This window comes from Equus quagga, chromosome 18 (assembly GCF_021613505.1).
Source record: "Equus quagga isolate Etosha38 chromosome 18, UCLA_HA_Equagga_1.0, whole genome shotgun sequence".
In the NCBI taxonomy this organism is placed as follows: Eukaryota; Metazoa; Chordata; class Mammalia; order Perissodactyla; family Equidae; genus Equus; species Equus quagga.
Window position 1 is genome coordinate 42,315,589 of NC_060284.1, and position 19,957 is coordinate 42,335,545.

Sequence of the window (19,957 nt, forward strand, 5' to 3'; positions counted from 1 at the left end):
GCTTGTTCGGACTCTGTATCCCTTTACGGCAATCGCGAAAGTGTCGTGAACGTGCTGCCGCAGATCAGAGTCACCCAGTCGGCTGGAGGCGGAGGTCTTATTTCCAGGGGTGTGCTTTTTGCTGTCAGGGTAAGGCTGCGGGGCTCGGTCTTGGGAGGATGGCCAGAGAGTGAAGGACGTGTTTGAGGGGCGCGACTCCGACGAGGGGTGGGGAGAGGGCTGCATGCTCTGGGGTGGAGCGTGGAGTATAGCTGTGTATGGACTCGCGCGAGGCAAACGCAGTTCTTCCTCGCTCGGGGTGGCCTGGCGCGCGGGGTTGTCGGGAGGGCGAAGGGCGACTGCCCCTAGGAGAGATTGAGATGGCAGAGTGCCAGCGCGGGAGCCCGGGGGCTGCTGTGTGGGCTCCGGGAGTCGGAGTGGGCAGATCCTCGGCGGGCCGGGGCCGGGGCTGGGCGGGCCGAGGGCTGGGGGCGCTGCCGGCGCGGAACCGACCTTGCCGGTCAGGTCCACACCCTCCTGCTCCGGGGCTGCCCAGTCCACAAACCGTGTTGCATCCTGTGCCGGGGTTGCCTTCCCTTTGGAATGCGGTGCTGGTGTTTCGTGCCTGGGCCACTCTTTTTGGTCAGCAACTTTTCTAGAAATTTCAGCGTATATTGACAAGCTCTGAGATTGCCCGCTAGGGTTCATTTCCGCAGTATTTTGAAAGAGAAAGGACAGGAGGGTTGCTAGTGTTTGTCCGTGTTCCCAGGGACGCTGGATGAATGAGATCTTTACATTCAGCTGCGTTTAACTTGTTTTCTCTAGTTCGGCGCTTGGCATTTTTGTGTCATTTTTGGTGTTTTGCATCATTGGTATTCTATATGTAATTTTGCTTTGAGTCTCTTAGTTCATTAGTGAATCCATATTACCATAGTAGGCAAATTCATGGTTGTCTTTCAACAGATTAGCTTCTTATCTTGTATGTGGACAAAGAATAAAGATTCAGTTTCTGTTCTCGAACTAGTAGTAATGTGTTCAATGTGTGCATGGAATTGACTAACATCACAAGTTAGACTGATAAGGGCGTTTAGAAATTACTACCATTAGTATTCACATAACATTCCAGAGGTTGAAGTTCTAAAAGCATTTTGCTGAGAAAAACTAGTCAAAGCCCCTTGTACAATTTGTGTTTACAACCCTTGCATTGAAGAAATGTTAGATAAATCCGCCTCTTGTATTAACCTGTTCCACCACAGGCATCTTTATTTGTTGTCCAGTTAATTTACAACTGTGGTTTCATAAATTCATTCTCCTTCTTCTCCCACACCGAGTCTCTCTTAAAAATTACATTATAAACACTAAAAAATGTTTGATATATAACTAAACTTTTTTTATAATCCCAAGTACATTTTATTGCGTAGTTGATTTGTTTTCTAAGCAGCAGTAGACTTGTTCTTTAAGTTGGCTGAAAGTACTGGTGATTTTTCTTTTATTTTTGAGGGTCATGCTATGCTGTCTTTTTTAAGGGAATAGGAAAATAATCTATAAAATGCCAGGCTTTTGCTTTTTTTTTTCCTGGAGGAAGCTGTTTCCTTTTTTTAAGGAATTCAGGATTTTACTTCAGCAAAACAGTAGATCTAAATTGTATTACACAGTACCGTTTCTGCTTCCAAGTCTGCTGAAAAGGCTTTTGTTTTTTGCTAACTTGTTCTGTGTATCACTTGTTAAATAATGCTGAATGTAATCCTGTGATCCTATTAGTTTTCTTTCCTTTTTTTTCACTTGCTTTTTATAATTTGCTCTGCCTCCCAAATAGTGTTGTCCTTTAGTATTTTCCTGTAGTAGTGCCATAAAGGTTGGAAAGAGCTGTGTAGTCACCAATTCCTGTGAAAAGACGATAAACATACTGCTGAATCAGTGCAGCTCAAAACTTGGCACTCTTAGATATGGGGTGATGGGACTTCTGGAATCTCTCCCTATCGGTTAGAGGTTGTGTGAGCTTACCTTATGCTCTGCTGAGCAGTTGGAGATTTCTTTTTTAGTGTAATACTTGTCAGATGTTCTCCAGTGCTGAACACAGGAATAATATAGGCAGCATGCCCTTATCCTCAGCTGCTGTAAGCACAGATGTTCTACGTCATAGATTTGAGGTCCATAAACTGTGCCTAATTTTAGTAAAAATATTCATTAAATAGGTCTGATTATATTTTTGTACCTCTGTTGGACTTTTCACATAAATATTCATGCCTGCACAAAGAAAATTCTTTATTAGACCATATGTATCCTCTCCTCTGGACTCCCACAACAGTTTGTTCACAGCATGTTATAACTTAGTTGTTTACAAGACTGCCTCCCACCACTCTTTTGAGCTTCTTGAGGGCATAGATGGCATATGGTAGTTCCCCCTTATCCATGGGGGATATATTCCAAGGCCACCAGTGGATGCCTGAAACCACAGATAGTACTTCACCCTATCTATTACTGTGTTCTTTCCTGTATATACGTACCTCCGATAAAGCTTAATTTGTAAATTAGGCACAGTAAGAGATTAACAACAACATTAATAATAAAATTGAAGAGTTATAACAATATACTGTAATAAAAGTTATGTGAATGTGATCTCTCTCTTGAAATATCTTATTGTAGTACTCATTCTTTTTGTGATGATGTGAGGTGATACCATGCCTACATGATAAGATGAAGTGAGGTGAATGACATAGACATGTGACTTAGTATTAGGTTGCTATTGACCTGACAGTCCTTCAGAAGGAGGATCATCTAGCCATGACAATGTTGATGGGTGGATGTCAGGAGCAGACATGTCGATGATGGGTGGGGATCCAACAAGAGGATGATTTACATCCTGGGCGTGATGGAGTGAGATTTCATCACACTACTCAGAAGGACATGCAATTTAAAACTTGTGAATTGTTTATTTCTGGAATTTTCCATGTAATATTTTCAGACCATGGTTGACTGTGGGTGCTGAAACCATGGGAAGCAAAACCACAGATAAGGGTTGACTATTGTATTTCAATCTTTCTGTTTCTTCAGAGTGTAGAACAACTAGGTGCTCATTAAATACTAAATGAATCATACGTGTTCCTTGTTCCACAAATAAGTGCTGATTACCTACTTAGTGTGTTAGGTGTGGTATGAGATTCTGGGAAAAAATGTTAAGACAGTCATAGCCCCTGCACTCATGGAGCTTACAGACCAGTGTATGGGGAAGACAAAAAAACAACAAACAAAGTCCAAAATGTGGTAAGTGTTATGAGGGGAGCAGTGTTATGAGGTGGAACCAGGTTATAACAGAGGAGGGGAATTTGCTGTTTAGCAGTGGAAATGTTACAATAACTGTAGGGCTCTGATCAGTATCATCATTAACTGAATTCTAGGTGACAGGAAGTTTTTACAGTTTAAAATATTCACTTTTACTATTATGACTTATGAAAACATATCTTCAGTTAACAAATGTGCTGTGCTACAAAATTACATGTTTCTTTATAAGCTCATTGATGGCTTTCTGCAATATCAGAATAAAATCCCAACTCCTTGCCATGGTCTACAAACCTCTGCCTTGTCTGGCTTTTCAAACTTTATTTTATCCCAGTCTTCCATCTGGTTTACGACTTTCTAGCCATAGTGATCTCTAAGGCACCTGAACAAGATAAGTTCTTCCTTGCCTCAGGGCCTGTTCCCTTCTCTTGGACTGTTCTTCCTCCTGCTCTTGGAATGGTTAGCTCTTCCTCTTCCTCAGAATTTGGTGTAAATGCTACCTCTTCATAGACTTCAACCACTTTATCAAAAAGGTGCACTCCCCAACTATTTTCTGGCTCTGCACTTTGTTTTCCTCAAAGTACCCCTTCGTAATGTGTAATGTTATTTGCCTGTTTACCTATTTTTAGTTATTTTCCCATTGGACATGGGAGCTGGGACCATGTCTGTCTTGTTTACTGTACTCAGATCTTGGCTGAATGCATTTGGAACTTGGAATCCATTTTCACATAAAACCTTATTACTGGTGGCTAGGTTTCTAGGCTATCCAGCACTCATTTTAATTTCATACCTTAATTTTTTTACTTCCTTATAGTGTGGCAAGGAAAGCACATTTTCTCTTCACCCTTTTGGGCATAGGCCTGACTCCAGATAAAAATCTCAAGTGGCTGAAATAACTTTTATAATATTCATACCTCCTTTCCATATTCCCGTTCCACATCCTTTTTCCCTTTCTCTCCGTATAGTCCAATCTTCCCATTGTAGCCATCTACCCTGTCCTGCTCCCTTGAGGTATGCTTGCTTTTCATTTGCTGAAATTCAGAAGCTCCTGTTTTTTTCCTGAAATAGTTTTTATGGCAATAGCCTTTGGTCTCAGGTATGATGGGAAGAAGGAAGAGTAGAGGGGACCTGTGGCAGTATGTGTTGAAAGCATAGTAGCCATATGTCAGGGGCTACATGTATCTGAATTTATATTTGCAATCTTGTTGCTGATAGCTTCACAGATACAATGTTGCCAAATTGAAGTGTTCGGAAACTCATTGGCTTTTTTTCAAGGATGAATTATATAATGGCTAGATCTAAAAGGTTTGTCAAAATGTAGATTTTTCTAAAAGAGAAATAGAAGGTAAAAAATAAAAATCTAGGTCAGAGGCGTAAAACAGAAGGAAAGTATCAGTTTATCGTATAGTCCTGCCAAATGCTCAAACTTAAAACCGTTAGGATCAGTTGCTTATAGGTGTTCAGTGCCAAAAGCAGGCCAGCACCCTCAATATGTCACCTTTTCTTTTTAACAATAGAAGAGTGGAACACTACAATAATAAAGCATAAATTGAGTTGACTAAAATTTGTATTCCCATTTAAGTAGAACTCCATAAGAGCTGATTGATTATAGCTCACCAAATATGAAAATGCATGATTCAATTTAACTCTAGAAAATTTGGCTACTATAAAGCTAAGTGTTTTGGTGGTTATCGGTCTGTCATTTGATCTAAAATGATCTTGTAACCAGTTGTTTGACATTATATAAATATTGCTTAGAAGCAGTTTTAGGGGCTGGCCCGGTGGCACAGCGGTTAAGTGTGCACATTGCGCTTCGGCAGCCCCGGGTTCGCTGGTTCAGATCCCAGGTGCAGACATGGCACCATTTGGCAAGCCATGCTGTGGCAGGCATCCCACATATAAAGCAGAGGAAGATGGGCATGGATGTTACCTCAGGGCCAGTCTTCCTCAGCAAAAAGAGGAGGATTGGCAGCAGATGTTAGCTCAGGGCTAACCTTCCTCAAAAAAAAAAGTAGTTTTAAAGTTGCTTTGTGATACAGTTGGGTATGTGGAAAAATTCTTTGAAATAAGCTTTCATTTGCCTTGGTTTAAAAATTATTTCAGTATTTTTATTTCAGAGCACTTCACTTAGTTAAATTGTGGCACTGGTGGTTCTTTTGAGATTTTTGAAAGTTTATCTAAAGCAGTTAATGACTACAATAACTATGTTCTTAACTATGTTCTGAACTAGTTATTGAGATACATGATTGACTGAGATTTTGGATGCCACTTTAGATTATTAGTGACATTGAAATTTTGGAATTTGTTATTTATGGTAATGGAGGGAAGAAGTCCTGTGCATGTTTTGATACTAGGTCCATTGCTGAGATGTCCTAGACCCTGTGTCACAGTCTGTATTCCCATAGTGCAGCATTTCCGGGAATTTCATATTGCATTCTGGATAGCTTCTATCCAAAGATCAAATACACCTGTCTTGGTTCAATGCCACTACTGTTTTTTAGGTCTATTAAGATTATTCCTTTTTTTTTTTTTTTTTTAATAATCCTCTTATGGCTTCTCTTCCTCTTGCTCACTAACCATGAGTTTCCCACAAGGTTCTTAATTCTTTTCCTTTTCTCTTGATACTTAATCCTTTCAAGAACTTTTCTACTTTCTAGTGTTTAAGTAGACTTTAGCTTTTAAGTTGATAACTTGAAATTTTCCTCTCTTACCCAAACTCCAGCTGTTTGATTTTGTCTAAAACATCTCTACTTAAAAGTCACATGTGTGCCTTTCCTACCTTCATCACCAGGTCCTCTCTCTTCCCCAGCAAAAGCCAAAATAACAGTGATTTTCCTTTCCAACCCTCGCTTTTGACAGTAGTGCCATTAGTCTCTGACTGTTGATTCCTTTTTTCTTCTGCTCCTTCACCCCTCATTTCTAATCCCTACGTACTTTCTCTTGATTCTTCCTTCTAAATGGAAATTACTCACAGACTTGGCTGTCTTTCATATTTCCATTTTTACCACCCTACTCTCGGCACTCACTACTTCAAACCTTGAGGTCACCATACTGATTTTTGTGTTCTCACTACTTTGTCCATTCTAATGAATATATATATCTACCTGTTAATCTTGAAAATATACTTGTCATTATTTTCTAGCATTGCTTAATAACGTAACAATTATGTTATCTCTCATCTTTTCTAAGGGCAAGTACTTCAAAGATTAAACTCTGTCTTTTATGAACAGTCATCACTTAATGCACGTATACTTTTTTCTTACTACCTCAGTTCATTACAACACTCTGCTAATATGTATATACTGTCCTCTTGAAGTTAATTTTTTTCATTGCTTTTTATTCCCGCTTGGAATACCATCTATATCCCTTTCCACTAATAAGTTTTATCTTTTAATTTAGCTTACATAGAAACCCTGGGTTTGTTTGAATCTCACTTACCAGCTGTATGAGCTTGACCAACTTAATTAGCCTCCCTGAGCCTTAGTTTCATTTTCTGTAAAAATGGGGATAATTAATAGTCCTTACCTTCTAGGGTTGTTTCAAGGATTAAATGAGTTAATATATAAAAACGTGCTTAAAGTGTTTAGTACATAGTAAGTGCTCAGTGTTAGCTGTTAGCATTAAATAAAAATCTAGTTTAAGACCCATTTTATTCAGGTCATTCCTCTGACATTAATACTAATTTGTTAGCTATCATTGAATATGCCTTTGGATCTCAGTTTCCATATATGTGAAATGATTAGGTCATTTCTAAGATTTGTTCCATTATTGAAAGTGTGAGATAGGAAAAAAAGGGTGAGCTTTGAAGTCAGACAAACAATAAGGTAACAAGAAGCATATTACTATTTAAATCCTTTAATATTTTTCACTTAAAGGTGAGGTTATATGACTTCCTTTGGCTCACACCATCAGTAAGAATTAGAATGAAAGACAATCCCTGGTTTTCTGATCCCCGTTTGATACGTATTACTCTATTACCAGTTTGGTTTTTTTTTTTTTAATTTACTGATAGTGATATAAATAGTGGCTGACAAATATATCTTTTCTTTTTTTCAGGTAAAGACCAGCCAATAAAAGCTATAAAACAAGATAAATTATTTTCTACAAATAAAAGAAGGCCAAGATCCATGAGTGGGCATCGGTCAGCGAGGAAACGATGTGGAGATTCTCACCCGGAGTCCCCTGTGGGCTTCGGGCATATGAGTTCTCCAGGGTGTGTATTAAATAAATTGTTTCAGTTGCCTACACCACCCTTGTCAAGACACCAACTAAAGCGACTAGAAGAACACAGATATCAGAGTGCTGGACGGTCCCTGCTTGAGCCCTTAATGCAAGGGTATTGGGAATGGCTAGTTGGAAGAGTTCCTTCCTGGATTGCCCCAAATCTCATCACCATCATTGGATTGTCAATAAACATCTGTACAACTGTTTTATTAGTCTTCTACTGCCCTACAGCTACAGAGCAGGTAAGAGGAATTTCTTAATGACAAATATGAACATTTGTTATATGCCAGAAACACTGTAATTGGGATTTTTAGGTTCTTTTAGCTAAAAATAAGATAATCTGACAGCTATTTGTCAACTGTTTAAAAATATCCTATCGCACATACTGTTAATAAAGCTCATAACTACAACCTAGTTTATACACTATGCTTATGAGAAACCAGAAACAAAAGGTGGACTGTGATCCTAATAGGTAAATTAATGTTAGCAGGGATTAATATGTAAAATATTCCTTTTAAAGTCAGTAAATCTCGATTGTTTATAAAAGAGTTTTATTCCATTTTTAAAAAATGACTGAATAAAGTCTTAGCAAAGTTTAAAATGACCAGAGAGAAAAGTCTCTGGTAGTGAGATGGCATGGCTGTAAATCAGTCTTATCAAAAGTGTGTTTCTCAACATTCCAGTGAGATTTTTGAATATGCCTTTTCTCTTCCTGTAAATGTAGTGGCTGATAGACTTCAGGTGTATCTCTCTTACTCTAACAAAGCAAAAGCAATGTAAGAAAAAGTCGATATAATGTATTTCCTGTTCTGTATCCTGCTGTGGCTGCCAGCAAGAAAGGAATCATGGCATTGCTAACAAAGACCCTCTCCCTGGGTCTTCTCAAGTACAAATCTCTCTACTTGTGTTCCCTCTTTTACCCTCTATACCCATTACTTAGAGCCAAAACTAAAACTAGAGCCTTTTATCAGAATGGGTAAATTAATGTTTATTTCTTTGGTTTTAAAATTTCCATGTCAACAAGTGAACTAAAGTAGTTAGGTAGATGAAAGAGAATCAGAAACATTTGTTGTGCCTGTCTTAATCTGAATGTTGCCTCACAGGTAACCCAAGAAGGTAGAAGACGATCCTCATCTAAAGGTGTAAAAAGTGACTGAACCATATGGAATCATAATAACAACATTCTTTGTCTTGTTTTAAGCTTGAAGTAATGTTTTTTTTTAAAAAAGCAGCCTTTTCAGATGATCTGTCCTTTGAGATAAAATTATCACCATCCAACCCTCTATCCCTTTCTGCTTTTGTGAGTTCATTTGTTTTCACATATAGCTCTTAAAGTAAACAGCTGTTGAGGGTCACAGTAACCTATAAAATACGTTTTGGTTTTCTTTTGTTTTCTTCCAGGCACTCATTTCTCCCTCACCCTTGAATACTTCTTTTTTTTTTTTTTTTTTTTGTGAGGAAGATTAGCCCTGAGCTAACTGCTGCCAGTCCTCCTCTTTGTGCTGAGGAAGGCTGACCCTGAGCTAACCTCCATGCCTATCTTCCTCTACTTTATATGTGGGACGCCATGTCCACACCTGGGATCCAAACCAGCGAACCCTGGGCCAGCGAAGCAGAACATGCGAACTTAGCTGCTGCACCGCTGGGCCAGCCCCTGCCCTTGAATACGTTTAATTCCTCCTGTACTATACAAATACAATCCATACTGTCCAGATTGTATGGCTGTATTTCTGGTTTTCCCTCATTGTCTTAACTGTCTTGCTTTACATCAATCAGGAAGCTTAAAAAACAAAAATCAATATGATTGTTTAAATATGTCCTGGGATTCTTTATCACCTCTCCTTTGGGCTGTTTACCTGTGGCTTACTTGAGGACCTGACAGCTGCTTCCAGAGGAATTTGGTCCAGATCTCACACATCCTTAGAGATAACAGCAAACAACAGGGAAATGGGTCGATTCCTTTGGAAACCTTGCAGTAGTCCTAAGCTAGTTCTAGGATGGGGATCAGGGTATGAGAGCAGGTTCAAAGGTAGCTCAGCCACGAACAGTCATTTATTGAACACTAAGGATGTACCAGGCACCATGTTCCCTATAATAGTTTTCCTCAGCTTCTGTTCTTAAGTGATTTGGAATTATTGGACTAACCCTAGACCCAAAGGCTAGAAATGGGGTTCTTAGTCACACAAAATTAATCACTCAGTCCAGTGTGCTTGCGTGTAAACTGGCTACATGACCACAGTTATTGCTTTCAGAGTTTGTAACTCTGGCTCAGGGGAGGTATATACTATGGTCCTTTTAATAGCCGCAGTGTCGTAAAATATGAGACTCCAAGAAAATGTTTGAGAGAAAATCCTTACCTTTAATAACTGAGAAGTAAATAGATCTCTATCAGAGAGAAACCTCTTTGCAGTGCAGAATATACTGAAGATTATTTGCAGCTCTGAGCACTTAATTCAGTTTAACTTAATAAATAATATCTGAGAAAATATCTTGTGATTATAAAAATTTTTTCATGGCCTAGACATGGGAAAATAGTGAAAAATGGTACAAAGCACTCTTGTCCATTTTTAAGGAGAACAAACCAAATAGAAGCTCTCCTTTTTTAATGCACAACATTTAAATTCAATATCAGTGGTTCAATTTCTGTCTGGGAAAAGAGAAACTATTCTTTGAGTATGTGATCATAAATACTTGAAAAATAATGTTCTAAGGACTTGTGTATGGGCCGGCCTGGTGGTGCAGCAGTTAAGTTTGCATGTTCCGCTTCTCGGCAGCCCGGGCTTCGCCGGTTCAGATCCCGGATGCAGACATGGCAGCGCTTGGCAAAAGCCATGCTGTAGTAGCCGTCCCACATATAAAGCAGAGGAAGATGGGCACGGATGTTAGCTCAGGGCCAGGCTTCCACAGCAAAAAAGAGGAGGACTGGCAGTAGTTAGCTCAGGGCTCATCTTCCTCAAAAAAAAAACAAAGGACTCGTTTACTCGATCATGATTTCCCTAGTGTTGTTCCATGGAACACTAAAGAGGTGTGTTTAAAAATAAGTTACATGCTCAAATAAATTTGGAAAATGGAAGCATATTGTGTCCTCTTCCTGAATGTTCACAATATGTGTTAGCATCGTCAAGGGCTGGAAGAAGCCCTGCAGTAGAGAAGTCTGTGTAATGTTGTTTAATCCGGTCTTTCCCATGTGAGTTTAACATGGGATTTTTTTTTTCACGTAATACCTGTAAACATCTTGAAAGGTACAATTTGGGAAAACTGTATTACATTATTCATTAATTGACTCTTAGAATCTGAAAGTTAGGGGGAATCTTACAGAACTTAATTTAGTCTAATCTCTGATGGAATTTCTGTAATACTCTGTGAAGTAGTTATTGAGCACCATTACCAAACAAGGAATTTAATTCTTTTACAATTCTGATTGTACACAGCACTTGATCTTCTCCCCCATAGCTTCTAACCAGTAGTATGTCTCTGGAGAGTGAAGATAAAATATCTACAAGTAAAACATAGAAATTCATACATCTTAGTACTCTTGCTTTTCTTACTTTACTCCACAGGCACCTCTGTGGGCGTACATCGCTTGCGCATGTGGCCTTTTCATTTACCAGTCTTTGGATGCCATAGATGGAAAACAGGCAAGAAGGACCAATAGTAGTTCTCCTTTGGGAGAGCTTTTTGATCATGGTTGTGATTCACTGTCAACAGGTATTGTTGATTTTTTAGTGTTAATGATTAATAATGATAAAAGGAATGTGATAATGTTGGAATAAATAAGTTTATAGTGTCATAATAATTATCAGAATAATTTTGCATTGTTTTAGTATTTTCAGAAAACTATAAATCTGGTTACTATTTGTTCATTGTTGGCAGTATTGGGAAATTTAGAAATTAAAGTAATTTCTACTTAAGCTGTTTTTAACCCTAAAGATTATTGTTTTGGCACCTGTTGTTTTTAAAATCTTAGGGCATAATTGTTATCATCAAAAAACTCATAAATTATAGACGAGAGTTCAATCGTAGAAAACTAAGAAATTCATAGTCTTTATATTGAAGTGGATATTATTAGACATTTAAAATTCAGCTGTCACCTTGGAGTATAACTGTGATAATGGGCCTGGATAAAAAGGCTTGAAAGAAATACACTAAAGTGCTAGCAATAGATGAGTTACTATAGCTGGATAATAGGTGATATGTCTTTATTTGTACTGTTTTTAAAATAATATTTGAGGTTTTGGTTTCGTTTTGTTTTGTTTGCTGAGGAAGATTGGCCCTGAGTTAGCATCTGTTGCCAATCTTCCTCTTTTTGCTTGAGGAAGATTGCTGCTGAGCTAACGTCTCTGCCGATCCTCCTCTGTTTTGTATGTGGGATGCCACCAAAGCATGGCTTGGTGAGCGGTGTGTAGGTCTGCTCCCCGGGATCTGAACCTGCGAGCCCTGAGCAGCTGAAGCCAAGCGTGCAAAACTTAACCACTATGCAACCAGGCCACCCCCTCAGTACTTTTTTAAACGGAAAAAAGATTTAGAAACTAAATGACAGTTTCTAACTAGTCTTCCTGACAGGAATTCCCCCACATACACACACACTTAGTTTTATTTAGTTCTTGTTGGTTTCTTGTCATTTGGCATAGCATTTAAAATATTTTAAAAGAAACAAACAAAAACTGTTGATAGTTTTAGTTTGTGAAGTCAGATTCGCAGATATAGGCACATGTTAAAATCATTTTGTCAGTGTATCCTGACAGCAGCTTTCTTAATGGAGGAGAAGGAACAGCTAAGCTCCTATAGCTTTTAAGACTCAAGAAAAACTCAAAACTTCCAATGAATAAAGGCTAGTTGGGCATCTTGAAAGGCTATTATAATTTAATTAGAGGACAGGAGAATGATAGGTATCCTTTGTTTATAAGTGATGATCATTTTTGCACTGTAGTTTGAGTTCCAGACTTTTATAGGAAGACTTTTTCTGTGTATGTCACACGTAGTGATGTTTGCTAAATAAGAAAAGGCAGCTGTCAGGTTGAAGCAGGTAGGTCCCTTTTTGAATTATCTAGGCCTTTTGTTTTTCTTTCTTTTTGACTCTGCCTTGTAATTTTTTATTGCTCACTAGTACACTGTCGCTAAGTTGAGAGAATATTCCAAAAAATGCTACAGTATTTTAGTTGCTTTCAAAAACTTTAGTTGCACTAAGTGGTATAGTGAAAGAAGAGATTGAAATTATGGGGTAAAAAATTATGTAAAAGATTATATCTGACTTTCCTGTTAACCATAGATAACTGAGAGAAGATTATACACTCATGGGATATCTTCTTTTCACCTCATCTAAAATCATTTCCAGTTCAGTTCATGTTTGTTATTCGTATTGTTCAATTTTCATTGGGATCTTTCTTTTGCAGTTTTTGTGGTTCTTGGAACTTGTATTGCAGTGCAGCTGGGGACAAACCCTGATTGGATGTTTTTTTGTTGTTTTGCTGGGACATTCATGTTCTATTGTGCACACTGGCAAACATATGTTTCTGGAACATTGAGATTTGGAATGTAAGTAACACTTAATGGTGACTTTCTTTTCTCTTTCAAATATGGAGAATGTTGCTTACAGATATTTGAGTATTAGGAATTGATCAAATCTCTAAATTAGTAAATAAAAGAAGTTTAAAACTCATTATTATAGCTGTTACCTAGTGGTCTCTATCCTGTATCCTTCTATCACCCTTTCTAAAAGGAAATATTAGAACCTCCCAACCAGTATTTTTAAAGCAATATGAAAAGCAGTAGCCTGTCCTCACCTATATCCATTTGTCTTTCCCTCCAGCAAGTTTACTTTCCTTTTTCCTACTGTTAGTTCACTTTAACTCTGTGTTTTATTTTGACATATTAAAATGCATTTTCAGGAAAGAAAAGATATTTATGAGAGCAAAGACCAACTCTCGTCTCTAAATATCATAGCTTAATTAGATTTTCTTTTCATGTTTTTTATTTATAAGTCTATAAAAATCTAAGCTCTTGATAATTCTGTTGACATAAGCACATCATATAGATTATTATTGCCAACAAAATGCCTAAGAATTTAAAAAATGAAATACAAACTTCCTTCAAACTATAAAATGAATAGTACTGGTGAGCAGTACTTTTCCATGAATACTAATGAGAAAACCACTTTAAGAGGCAAAGAATGGAATTCATCCACTGGTATTTAAGTATCACAGATCCCATTTACGCTGGTCAAGTTAGTCTTTTATTTCTTTCATGGTGTGGGATTAAAAGAGAAAGAAGGAATACTTCATGAAATGTCAAAATAAAAATCTCTGATGGCAAATGATAGGAGAACATCTTAACCTAGTCTCTAATTAAGATGAATCATTAATGGGATTTTTAAAATTTAGATCCCTAGTAAACTTAGTTCTCTAGGCCTTGAAAAAACTAGAATGCATAGAAATTCAGCTATTTCCTACAAGTTCAGTTCAGATGATTTTTGCTAAACTTATTTAAATAGGTTTTAAGATGTTCTTCACTTATGACAGTAACTGAATAATTGTTAATACTTTGGATGTTAACTAAAAGACATATCAGAATAATTTCAATATAAAAGGGCTTTAGAGAACATGTTTAAGGCCCATCTAGGTGGTATCCTTATTATAAGTGACAATAGTGGACATGAGTGTCCACTTGAAAACTGTATGCCTGCACATTCATCAGCAATTTACAAAATGATCAATGCTCAGAAGATATTGAAGATTTCTGATATAGAAAAAGCAGCAATTGAAAATATTATGTTCAGATGTTTTTTCTCAATATTGTTTTCATAGCCTTTACTTTATCTCAGTAATGTTTTCATAGTCGTTCTCTGCATTAGGTAAAACCACAAAATATAATAGACTTCTGAGGTCACTTGGTTTACCCTAATTCAGTCTTAATTTTTAATGGCGTTACTATTTTCAAAAATAGCAGAATTTGTAATATCTGATTTTGCATAGTTTATCTTTCATTGGTTTTTATCTCACAGTTAACTTTCAAGCCATTATTTTGAAAGCTTATTTATCATCTAGTCCTAATTTATTCTCTTTCCCTTTCAAGTAAAATGGCACCAACCATATGGTATGGGAACTGAAGGAAGGAAAGAGAGTGAACCATGGAAACAGGGGAAGAGTAAATAGTGTTTTTAAGGCGCGATTTTATATCACAGATTTCTCTTTGCTCATCTTAGAATTTCTTTTGTGGTATATTCCTTTGATGAAATGTGTACTTGGAGAACTGCAAGCAGTTCCATATTGTTAGATCATAAGATGCCTGTAGGGGAGTGGCAGGAGATAACGCTGGAGAGAAGATCCAGAAAATCAAGGGCCTTCTGTGTCCTGCCAAGAAATGTGGGCTTTTTTGCTGAATCTGTGGGGAACTTTGCAGGACCTAAAGCAGGGAAATGACAAGAGTCACGATATTTTGGAAAGATCAGTCTGGCAACAATTCAGAGGGTGGATTGGAGTGTGCTGTGGTGGAAGCAAGGACTCCCCATAGGAAGCATCAGCGTAACTGATGTGAGGAGTGATGAAGTCTGAACTAGCACAGTGACAGTGCTGTTGAAGAGAAAGGAATAGGTTGGAGAGACTTAAGAGGTAGAGACTATAGGACATAGTGTCTATTTGGATATGGAGAGTGAATGAGAGAGCAGAGACTGGAATAACCCCCAGTTCCCCTCCTTGGGTGCTTGGAGAAAGGCACTACAGGAAGAGGAACGTATTTCATGTATGTGAGGGATTTTAGGCATTCAAAAAGAATGAGAATAGTAGAAAACCTAGAGAGCAAGCCTAGAAAGAAGGCCATGAAAATTATTGAGCAGCTAGAGTAGGAGGAGGCATACTGGAATGAAAAGCCAGAAGAGGGATGAATTTCAAAAGAGAACAATGCTAAATGCTGCCAAGACTCAAAATGAGGACAGAAAATTGTGCCTTGAATTTGGCAGTATGACACCATCCAGAGTAGTTTCTCTATAGTGATGGGGTAGAAGCCAGATTGGAGGGGGTGAAAAGTGAATGGAATAAACAAACATACAGTACAGGTTACTTATGAAATATGTGGCTGTGATGGGAAGGAGTGAGGCATCGGTTAGAGGAGACAACATGGTCTCGAAGGAAGGAGAGTTTTGTATTTTTAATGGGAAAGGTTTAAGCATACAAAAGAAATTGACTAGAGAAGAGGTTGAAGATATCTGATTTATGGAGTTAGACTGCTGAAAATTCAGGACCAGAGGAGTTTGGGGTAACAGACAAGAGGGCCTAGATAGTGGGACACTCTCCCCCTGAGACTGTAGTGCTTCCTAACAATGGTGTGAAAAAATGTCTAGGAATATTGAGGCCAGTTTGAATTTAATGTCTCAGTTTAAATTAAATATTATAAGGGATTGGTTTCGATTTGGGAAAATTGTATACAATTTTCTGAAATCCCACGTTCATATTAAAGCAACACTGAATTTCTTTTTTAAATTAAAAGCAAACTGTAACATTCATAGAAATATGCTGCGAGTTCTTTACATTTAAGGAGATATTTATCAAAATACCAATGTAATCGAGGCATATGGAATAAAATAGGTCTTCCTAAAGAAGTCTTAAAAATGCCATTTTAGATTTCACATATTTTTTTCAAGAGCAGATAGAATAGGCAGTTGTATAATGAGTTAAAAATATTGAAGTAAAGTTTGTATGTGTAAAGGGGAAAGTCCAAATTTTGTTTTAATTAGGAAAGAACAAGGTTAATTCTCAAATGTAATTTGAGTAAAGAAATTTTTAACAATGGTTTACTTTTTCTTACTCCTTAGGGGAAAATAAAAGCAGCCTTAGGCAACTTAGCAATTTTATTTTAAAACATTTTTATTTTGTTTTGATGTTTACACATTAGTGAAAAAAATCAGGAGGATTTTTTATATAGTAAATTCAAGTTGTTATACATTTAATAACCTTATAAAATAGTATGTTTGACAAATAAGGAATTTTTATTGTTTTTCTTAGTCTCCTAATGTCACTATTTTTAGTTGCTATTAAGTTTATTCATAGTATCTTGAACGAAAATAGGTACAGTAATTTAATTCATCCATAACTAAATAATTTCTGTTTAAAGTCAGGTATTGTGAGGAAGCCAATGTGATTTGGATATATCTTCCCTGAAATTTTATCTTCCAGCACTTTGCTCTGATCACAGCTACAAGCTGCCTTGCACAGAGAATATTAGTACTTGTCGTATCTGGACAGATCCCTGTCCTGACAGTGCTACTGGACTGAGCAAGCAGAGGTGTGGTGGGTATGCGTACTGCTCAGTGGGATCCGTCCAGACCCAGCTTAGCCCTGTAGGACTTTTCCTAGCCTGGATATGAAAGACGGGGGAGGAAAATGGTCTTAGAGGCTGGAACTTCTTAGAAGGATTGGGCCAGTGGAAGAAGATAAGAATTATGAGTTGCAGCTTGTAAACATTTGTAAAATATTCTTAAACATGTTCACGGATTATATTAAATGGAAGAGTTCACATTTCCTGTCTTAAGGCCTAAACCTTCTATATCTAGGTATTTTTAAATTTATAACTTGAGTGTATAGAATCATTTTTGTCAAATGCTTAGAAACCCTAAACAATCTTTAATAAAACTAGATTTATGCAAAAAATGGGCCTTAAAAAAATCTTCCACGCTTGAAAGGTAAAACTCTTACTTAAATTATCATTTCAGGAAAACAAAAATAGTCTTAAGTTATCAGAGAAAAAAAGAAAGAATAAATTGAACTCAGGCCGGTCTATCTTGCCTCAAGTATTACCTCAGAATTGTGCCGTCTATATATCAGCTTGGGCAAGGCCCGTAACTTGCGTGGGCCTCATTTCCTAATTTGTAAAATAAGAGTTTTGGATTAGATATCTAAGATTTCTTCTGTGAGTCTATTAATTTTACAGATGTTATTTCTAGTGTACTTATTATTGATAATTATGGCAGAGTATTTATCTTCACTTTATCACATTTTGCAATTCATGCTTCTAAGGTTTCACATTTACATTATTACCTAAAAACCCTGCCACCAAGCGTTTATTTCTATGTAAGTAAATAACTTCTGACTTTTTCTTTTCTGTAGTTAAATGAAAAAAGTTAATAGGCTACGTATTCTACTGGTAGTCTGACAAACCCAGTCCATCTTCCTTATCCAAGTGACCTCTAAAGAATAAGTATTTGGGGGGAAAAAAAGAATAAGTATTCAAAGACCTCTTAGTAATTAAAAACTGTTGTCTGTTAATGTATAATCCACTTTCTGTGGATTAAGAATTAGGAAACTTGCTATTGAGTGCCTTTGTAGGATCTGCATGTCTTGAAATGTTTAAGACTTATCACATGAATTATTAAATACCAAAGATTTTCCTTATAGTTTCTAGTTTCCTTGTCTTTTTGTTTTCTCAGCAATGATTCATTCATCTGTACTCTTGCCCATTTTAATTTTATCAAATTATTATGGATAATATCCTAAAACAACTATTTGTATTAATGTAAAAACCTAGATTGCAGTTTGGATTCTCAGATCATTGGGTAAAATCGTGGACCTCTTTCTGTCTTATTAGCATTCCTCAGTTCTTAATTTGGATTATGTAGTTTTTATTTGAAGCATATTCTATACTGCTACTCTTTTCTGTCACCATCTGTGTTCCAAAACTTCTTTAGTGATTGAATTGGATGTTTTACTCATTTTTACTACTAATAAACTAATCCAATGTAGTAGAGAGTTATAACACTGATGTGGAATTAAGGAGAGAGAAAGAAGAAAAAGGATAAGATTCTGGACTAGAGATTCTCAGGAAACAGGACCAAGTGATGGCCTGTTTGATTTTTATTCTAACCATATGCGGAGAAGTCACTCACACCTCCCCACTTGCCCTTTCCATGAACATCTGCTGATTTTACTGAGATAGAGAGGCAGGAGTGTGATGAGGTATCGGGCAGTGAAGGGGTGTGAGATGATTAGTGGTTTTTCAGACATATAGGTGACTGTCCACTGGGGCTTCTGGGAAGCACTCCTATCCACAGGGAAGGATGGATATGCTCTGACACTGAAGGGACCTATGTCACAGACAGTGTGACTATTTGGCAAGTAGAATTCACCATTCCTAAGTAATTGAGAGTTGACTGTGTTTTTAGTTCTAGTGTTTCCACCTGCCTATTTCTAAGTCGTTTATTCAATGTGTTACAGTTTTAATTTTTAAACTTTTCTACTATTTTGAGTTGGGTAAGAAATATACATGCGTGCATAAGGATAGTAATAGTACTGTGTGAATTGTAACATTGAGTCTTTAGATGTCTTTATGGAGAATGCTACCTTTTAAGTCTGTTTTTGCTACCTGTCTTAGTAGGAGTTCTTAGCAAAAGCTCTGAGTAAAATTATTTTGAAATGTTTATTTCCTTATGCATAGATTCGATGTTACAGAGTCCCAGATCATAATTATAATATGCCAGCTTCTCACAGGAACCCTGGGACCTTGGTTCTGGAACTTCACGGTAACTGCCAGAATATTCATGCTGTCCAGTCAATAATGGCGTGAACTCAATAAAGACAGCACCTTTGTCATGCACAGAGTAATTAAAAAACAAAAAATCAACAGTCTTCCTGGTGGTATTTCACAAACAGGTTATTAGAAGATGAATAATTTTAATATACAATAGGGCAATAAAAATCCACCCTATTAAACAACATTTTTTTAAAAATAACATTTCTAGTGATTTGATGGTAAAACCAATTTTCTCTCCCGTTTACCTACTATACCTAATATCATTTTTGCTCTATGTAATATTCTTAAAATAAATACCTTTCCACCATTAAATAGAAGTTTTTTGGCCTTTATGTTTTGAAAACGGAATAAAGCAAGCAGAGTTTTCCTTAGGTAAGTCGAGAGGACTCTATAGTAATGTAGGAAAGATTCTGTTTATTCTCTTGACTTAGCATATCCTTTAAGCAATCTAATACTACTTCTTCCATTTCTGTTTTCAATGATCTTGGTTTTTTAAAAAATTAATGCTAGAAGCTATTCTCACTTCTATTTGTTTTGTTTACTGTTTTCCTCTCTTAGTTATGCTTTTAAAGCTAAGTGTCCTTAGCTTTTCATGTTCCTATAGTCATCCTTTGAATACCCTCCTTTTTCAGATTTGGGGGGTTTTTTTAGTAAATACATATTTTCTTAATGCTAACAGTAAGTAACGTACCTTTTTCTCTCATATTAGAATTATAATTTTGACCTTATGACTTTTAAAAGTTCAAAAAGATTTATTAGGAAATGGTTTCCCAGTAGAATAGTCTGGAATCCTTCACACTTTAATATGAAAAGGTTTATTTACGAGAAAAATACAGCTAAGATTCTGTTTATTTTGCAATTCAGAGAGTGTTGGGGAGCTCTTCATATGGACGCCTGACAGATAGTTCTAGCAATACAAGACTGCATTAGGCTTCCTACACTTGAGTCCCCATGCCCC

The 19,957-nt window shown here is 36.9% G+C and overlaps 1 protein-coding gene across 2 annotated transcripts in view; it reads left to right on the top strand.

Moving 5' to 3' along the window:
* The first annotated feature begins 41 nt into the window (after window positions 1–41).
* CEPT1 (choline/ethanolamine phosphotransferase 1) overlaps window positions 42–19,957 on the top strand; it is a 32,620-nt gene continuing 12,704 nt past the window's right edge. The window contains exons 1-5 of one of the 2 annotated variants that reach the window (XM_046645283.1): window positions 42–129; window positions 7,315–7,724; window positions 11,043–11,190; window positions 12,876–13,017; window positions 18,904–18,988. In XM_046645283.1, coding sequence (XP_046501239.1) covers window positions 7,386–7,724; window positions 11,043–11,190; window positions 12,876–13,017; window positions 18,904–18,988 — 714 coding nt within the window. In that variant the 5' untranslated portion in view covers window positions 42–129; window positions 7,315–7,385. The remainder of the gene's footprint in view (window positions 130–7,314; window positions 7,725–11,042; window positions 11,191–12,875; window positions 13,018–18,903; window positions 18,989–19,957) is intronic. The other variant, XM_046645282.1, reaches the window with a different exon arrangement.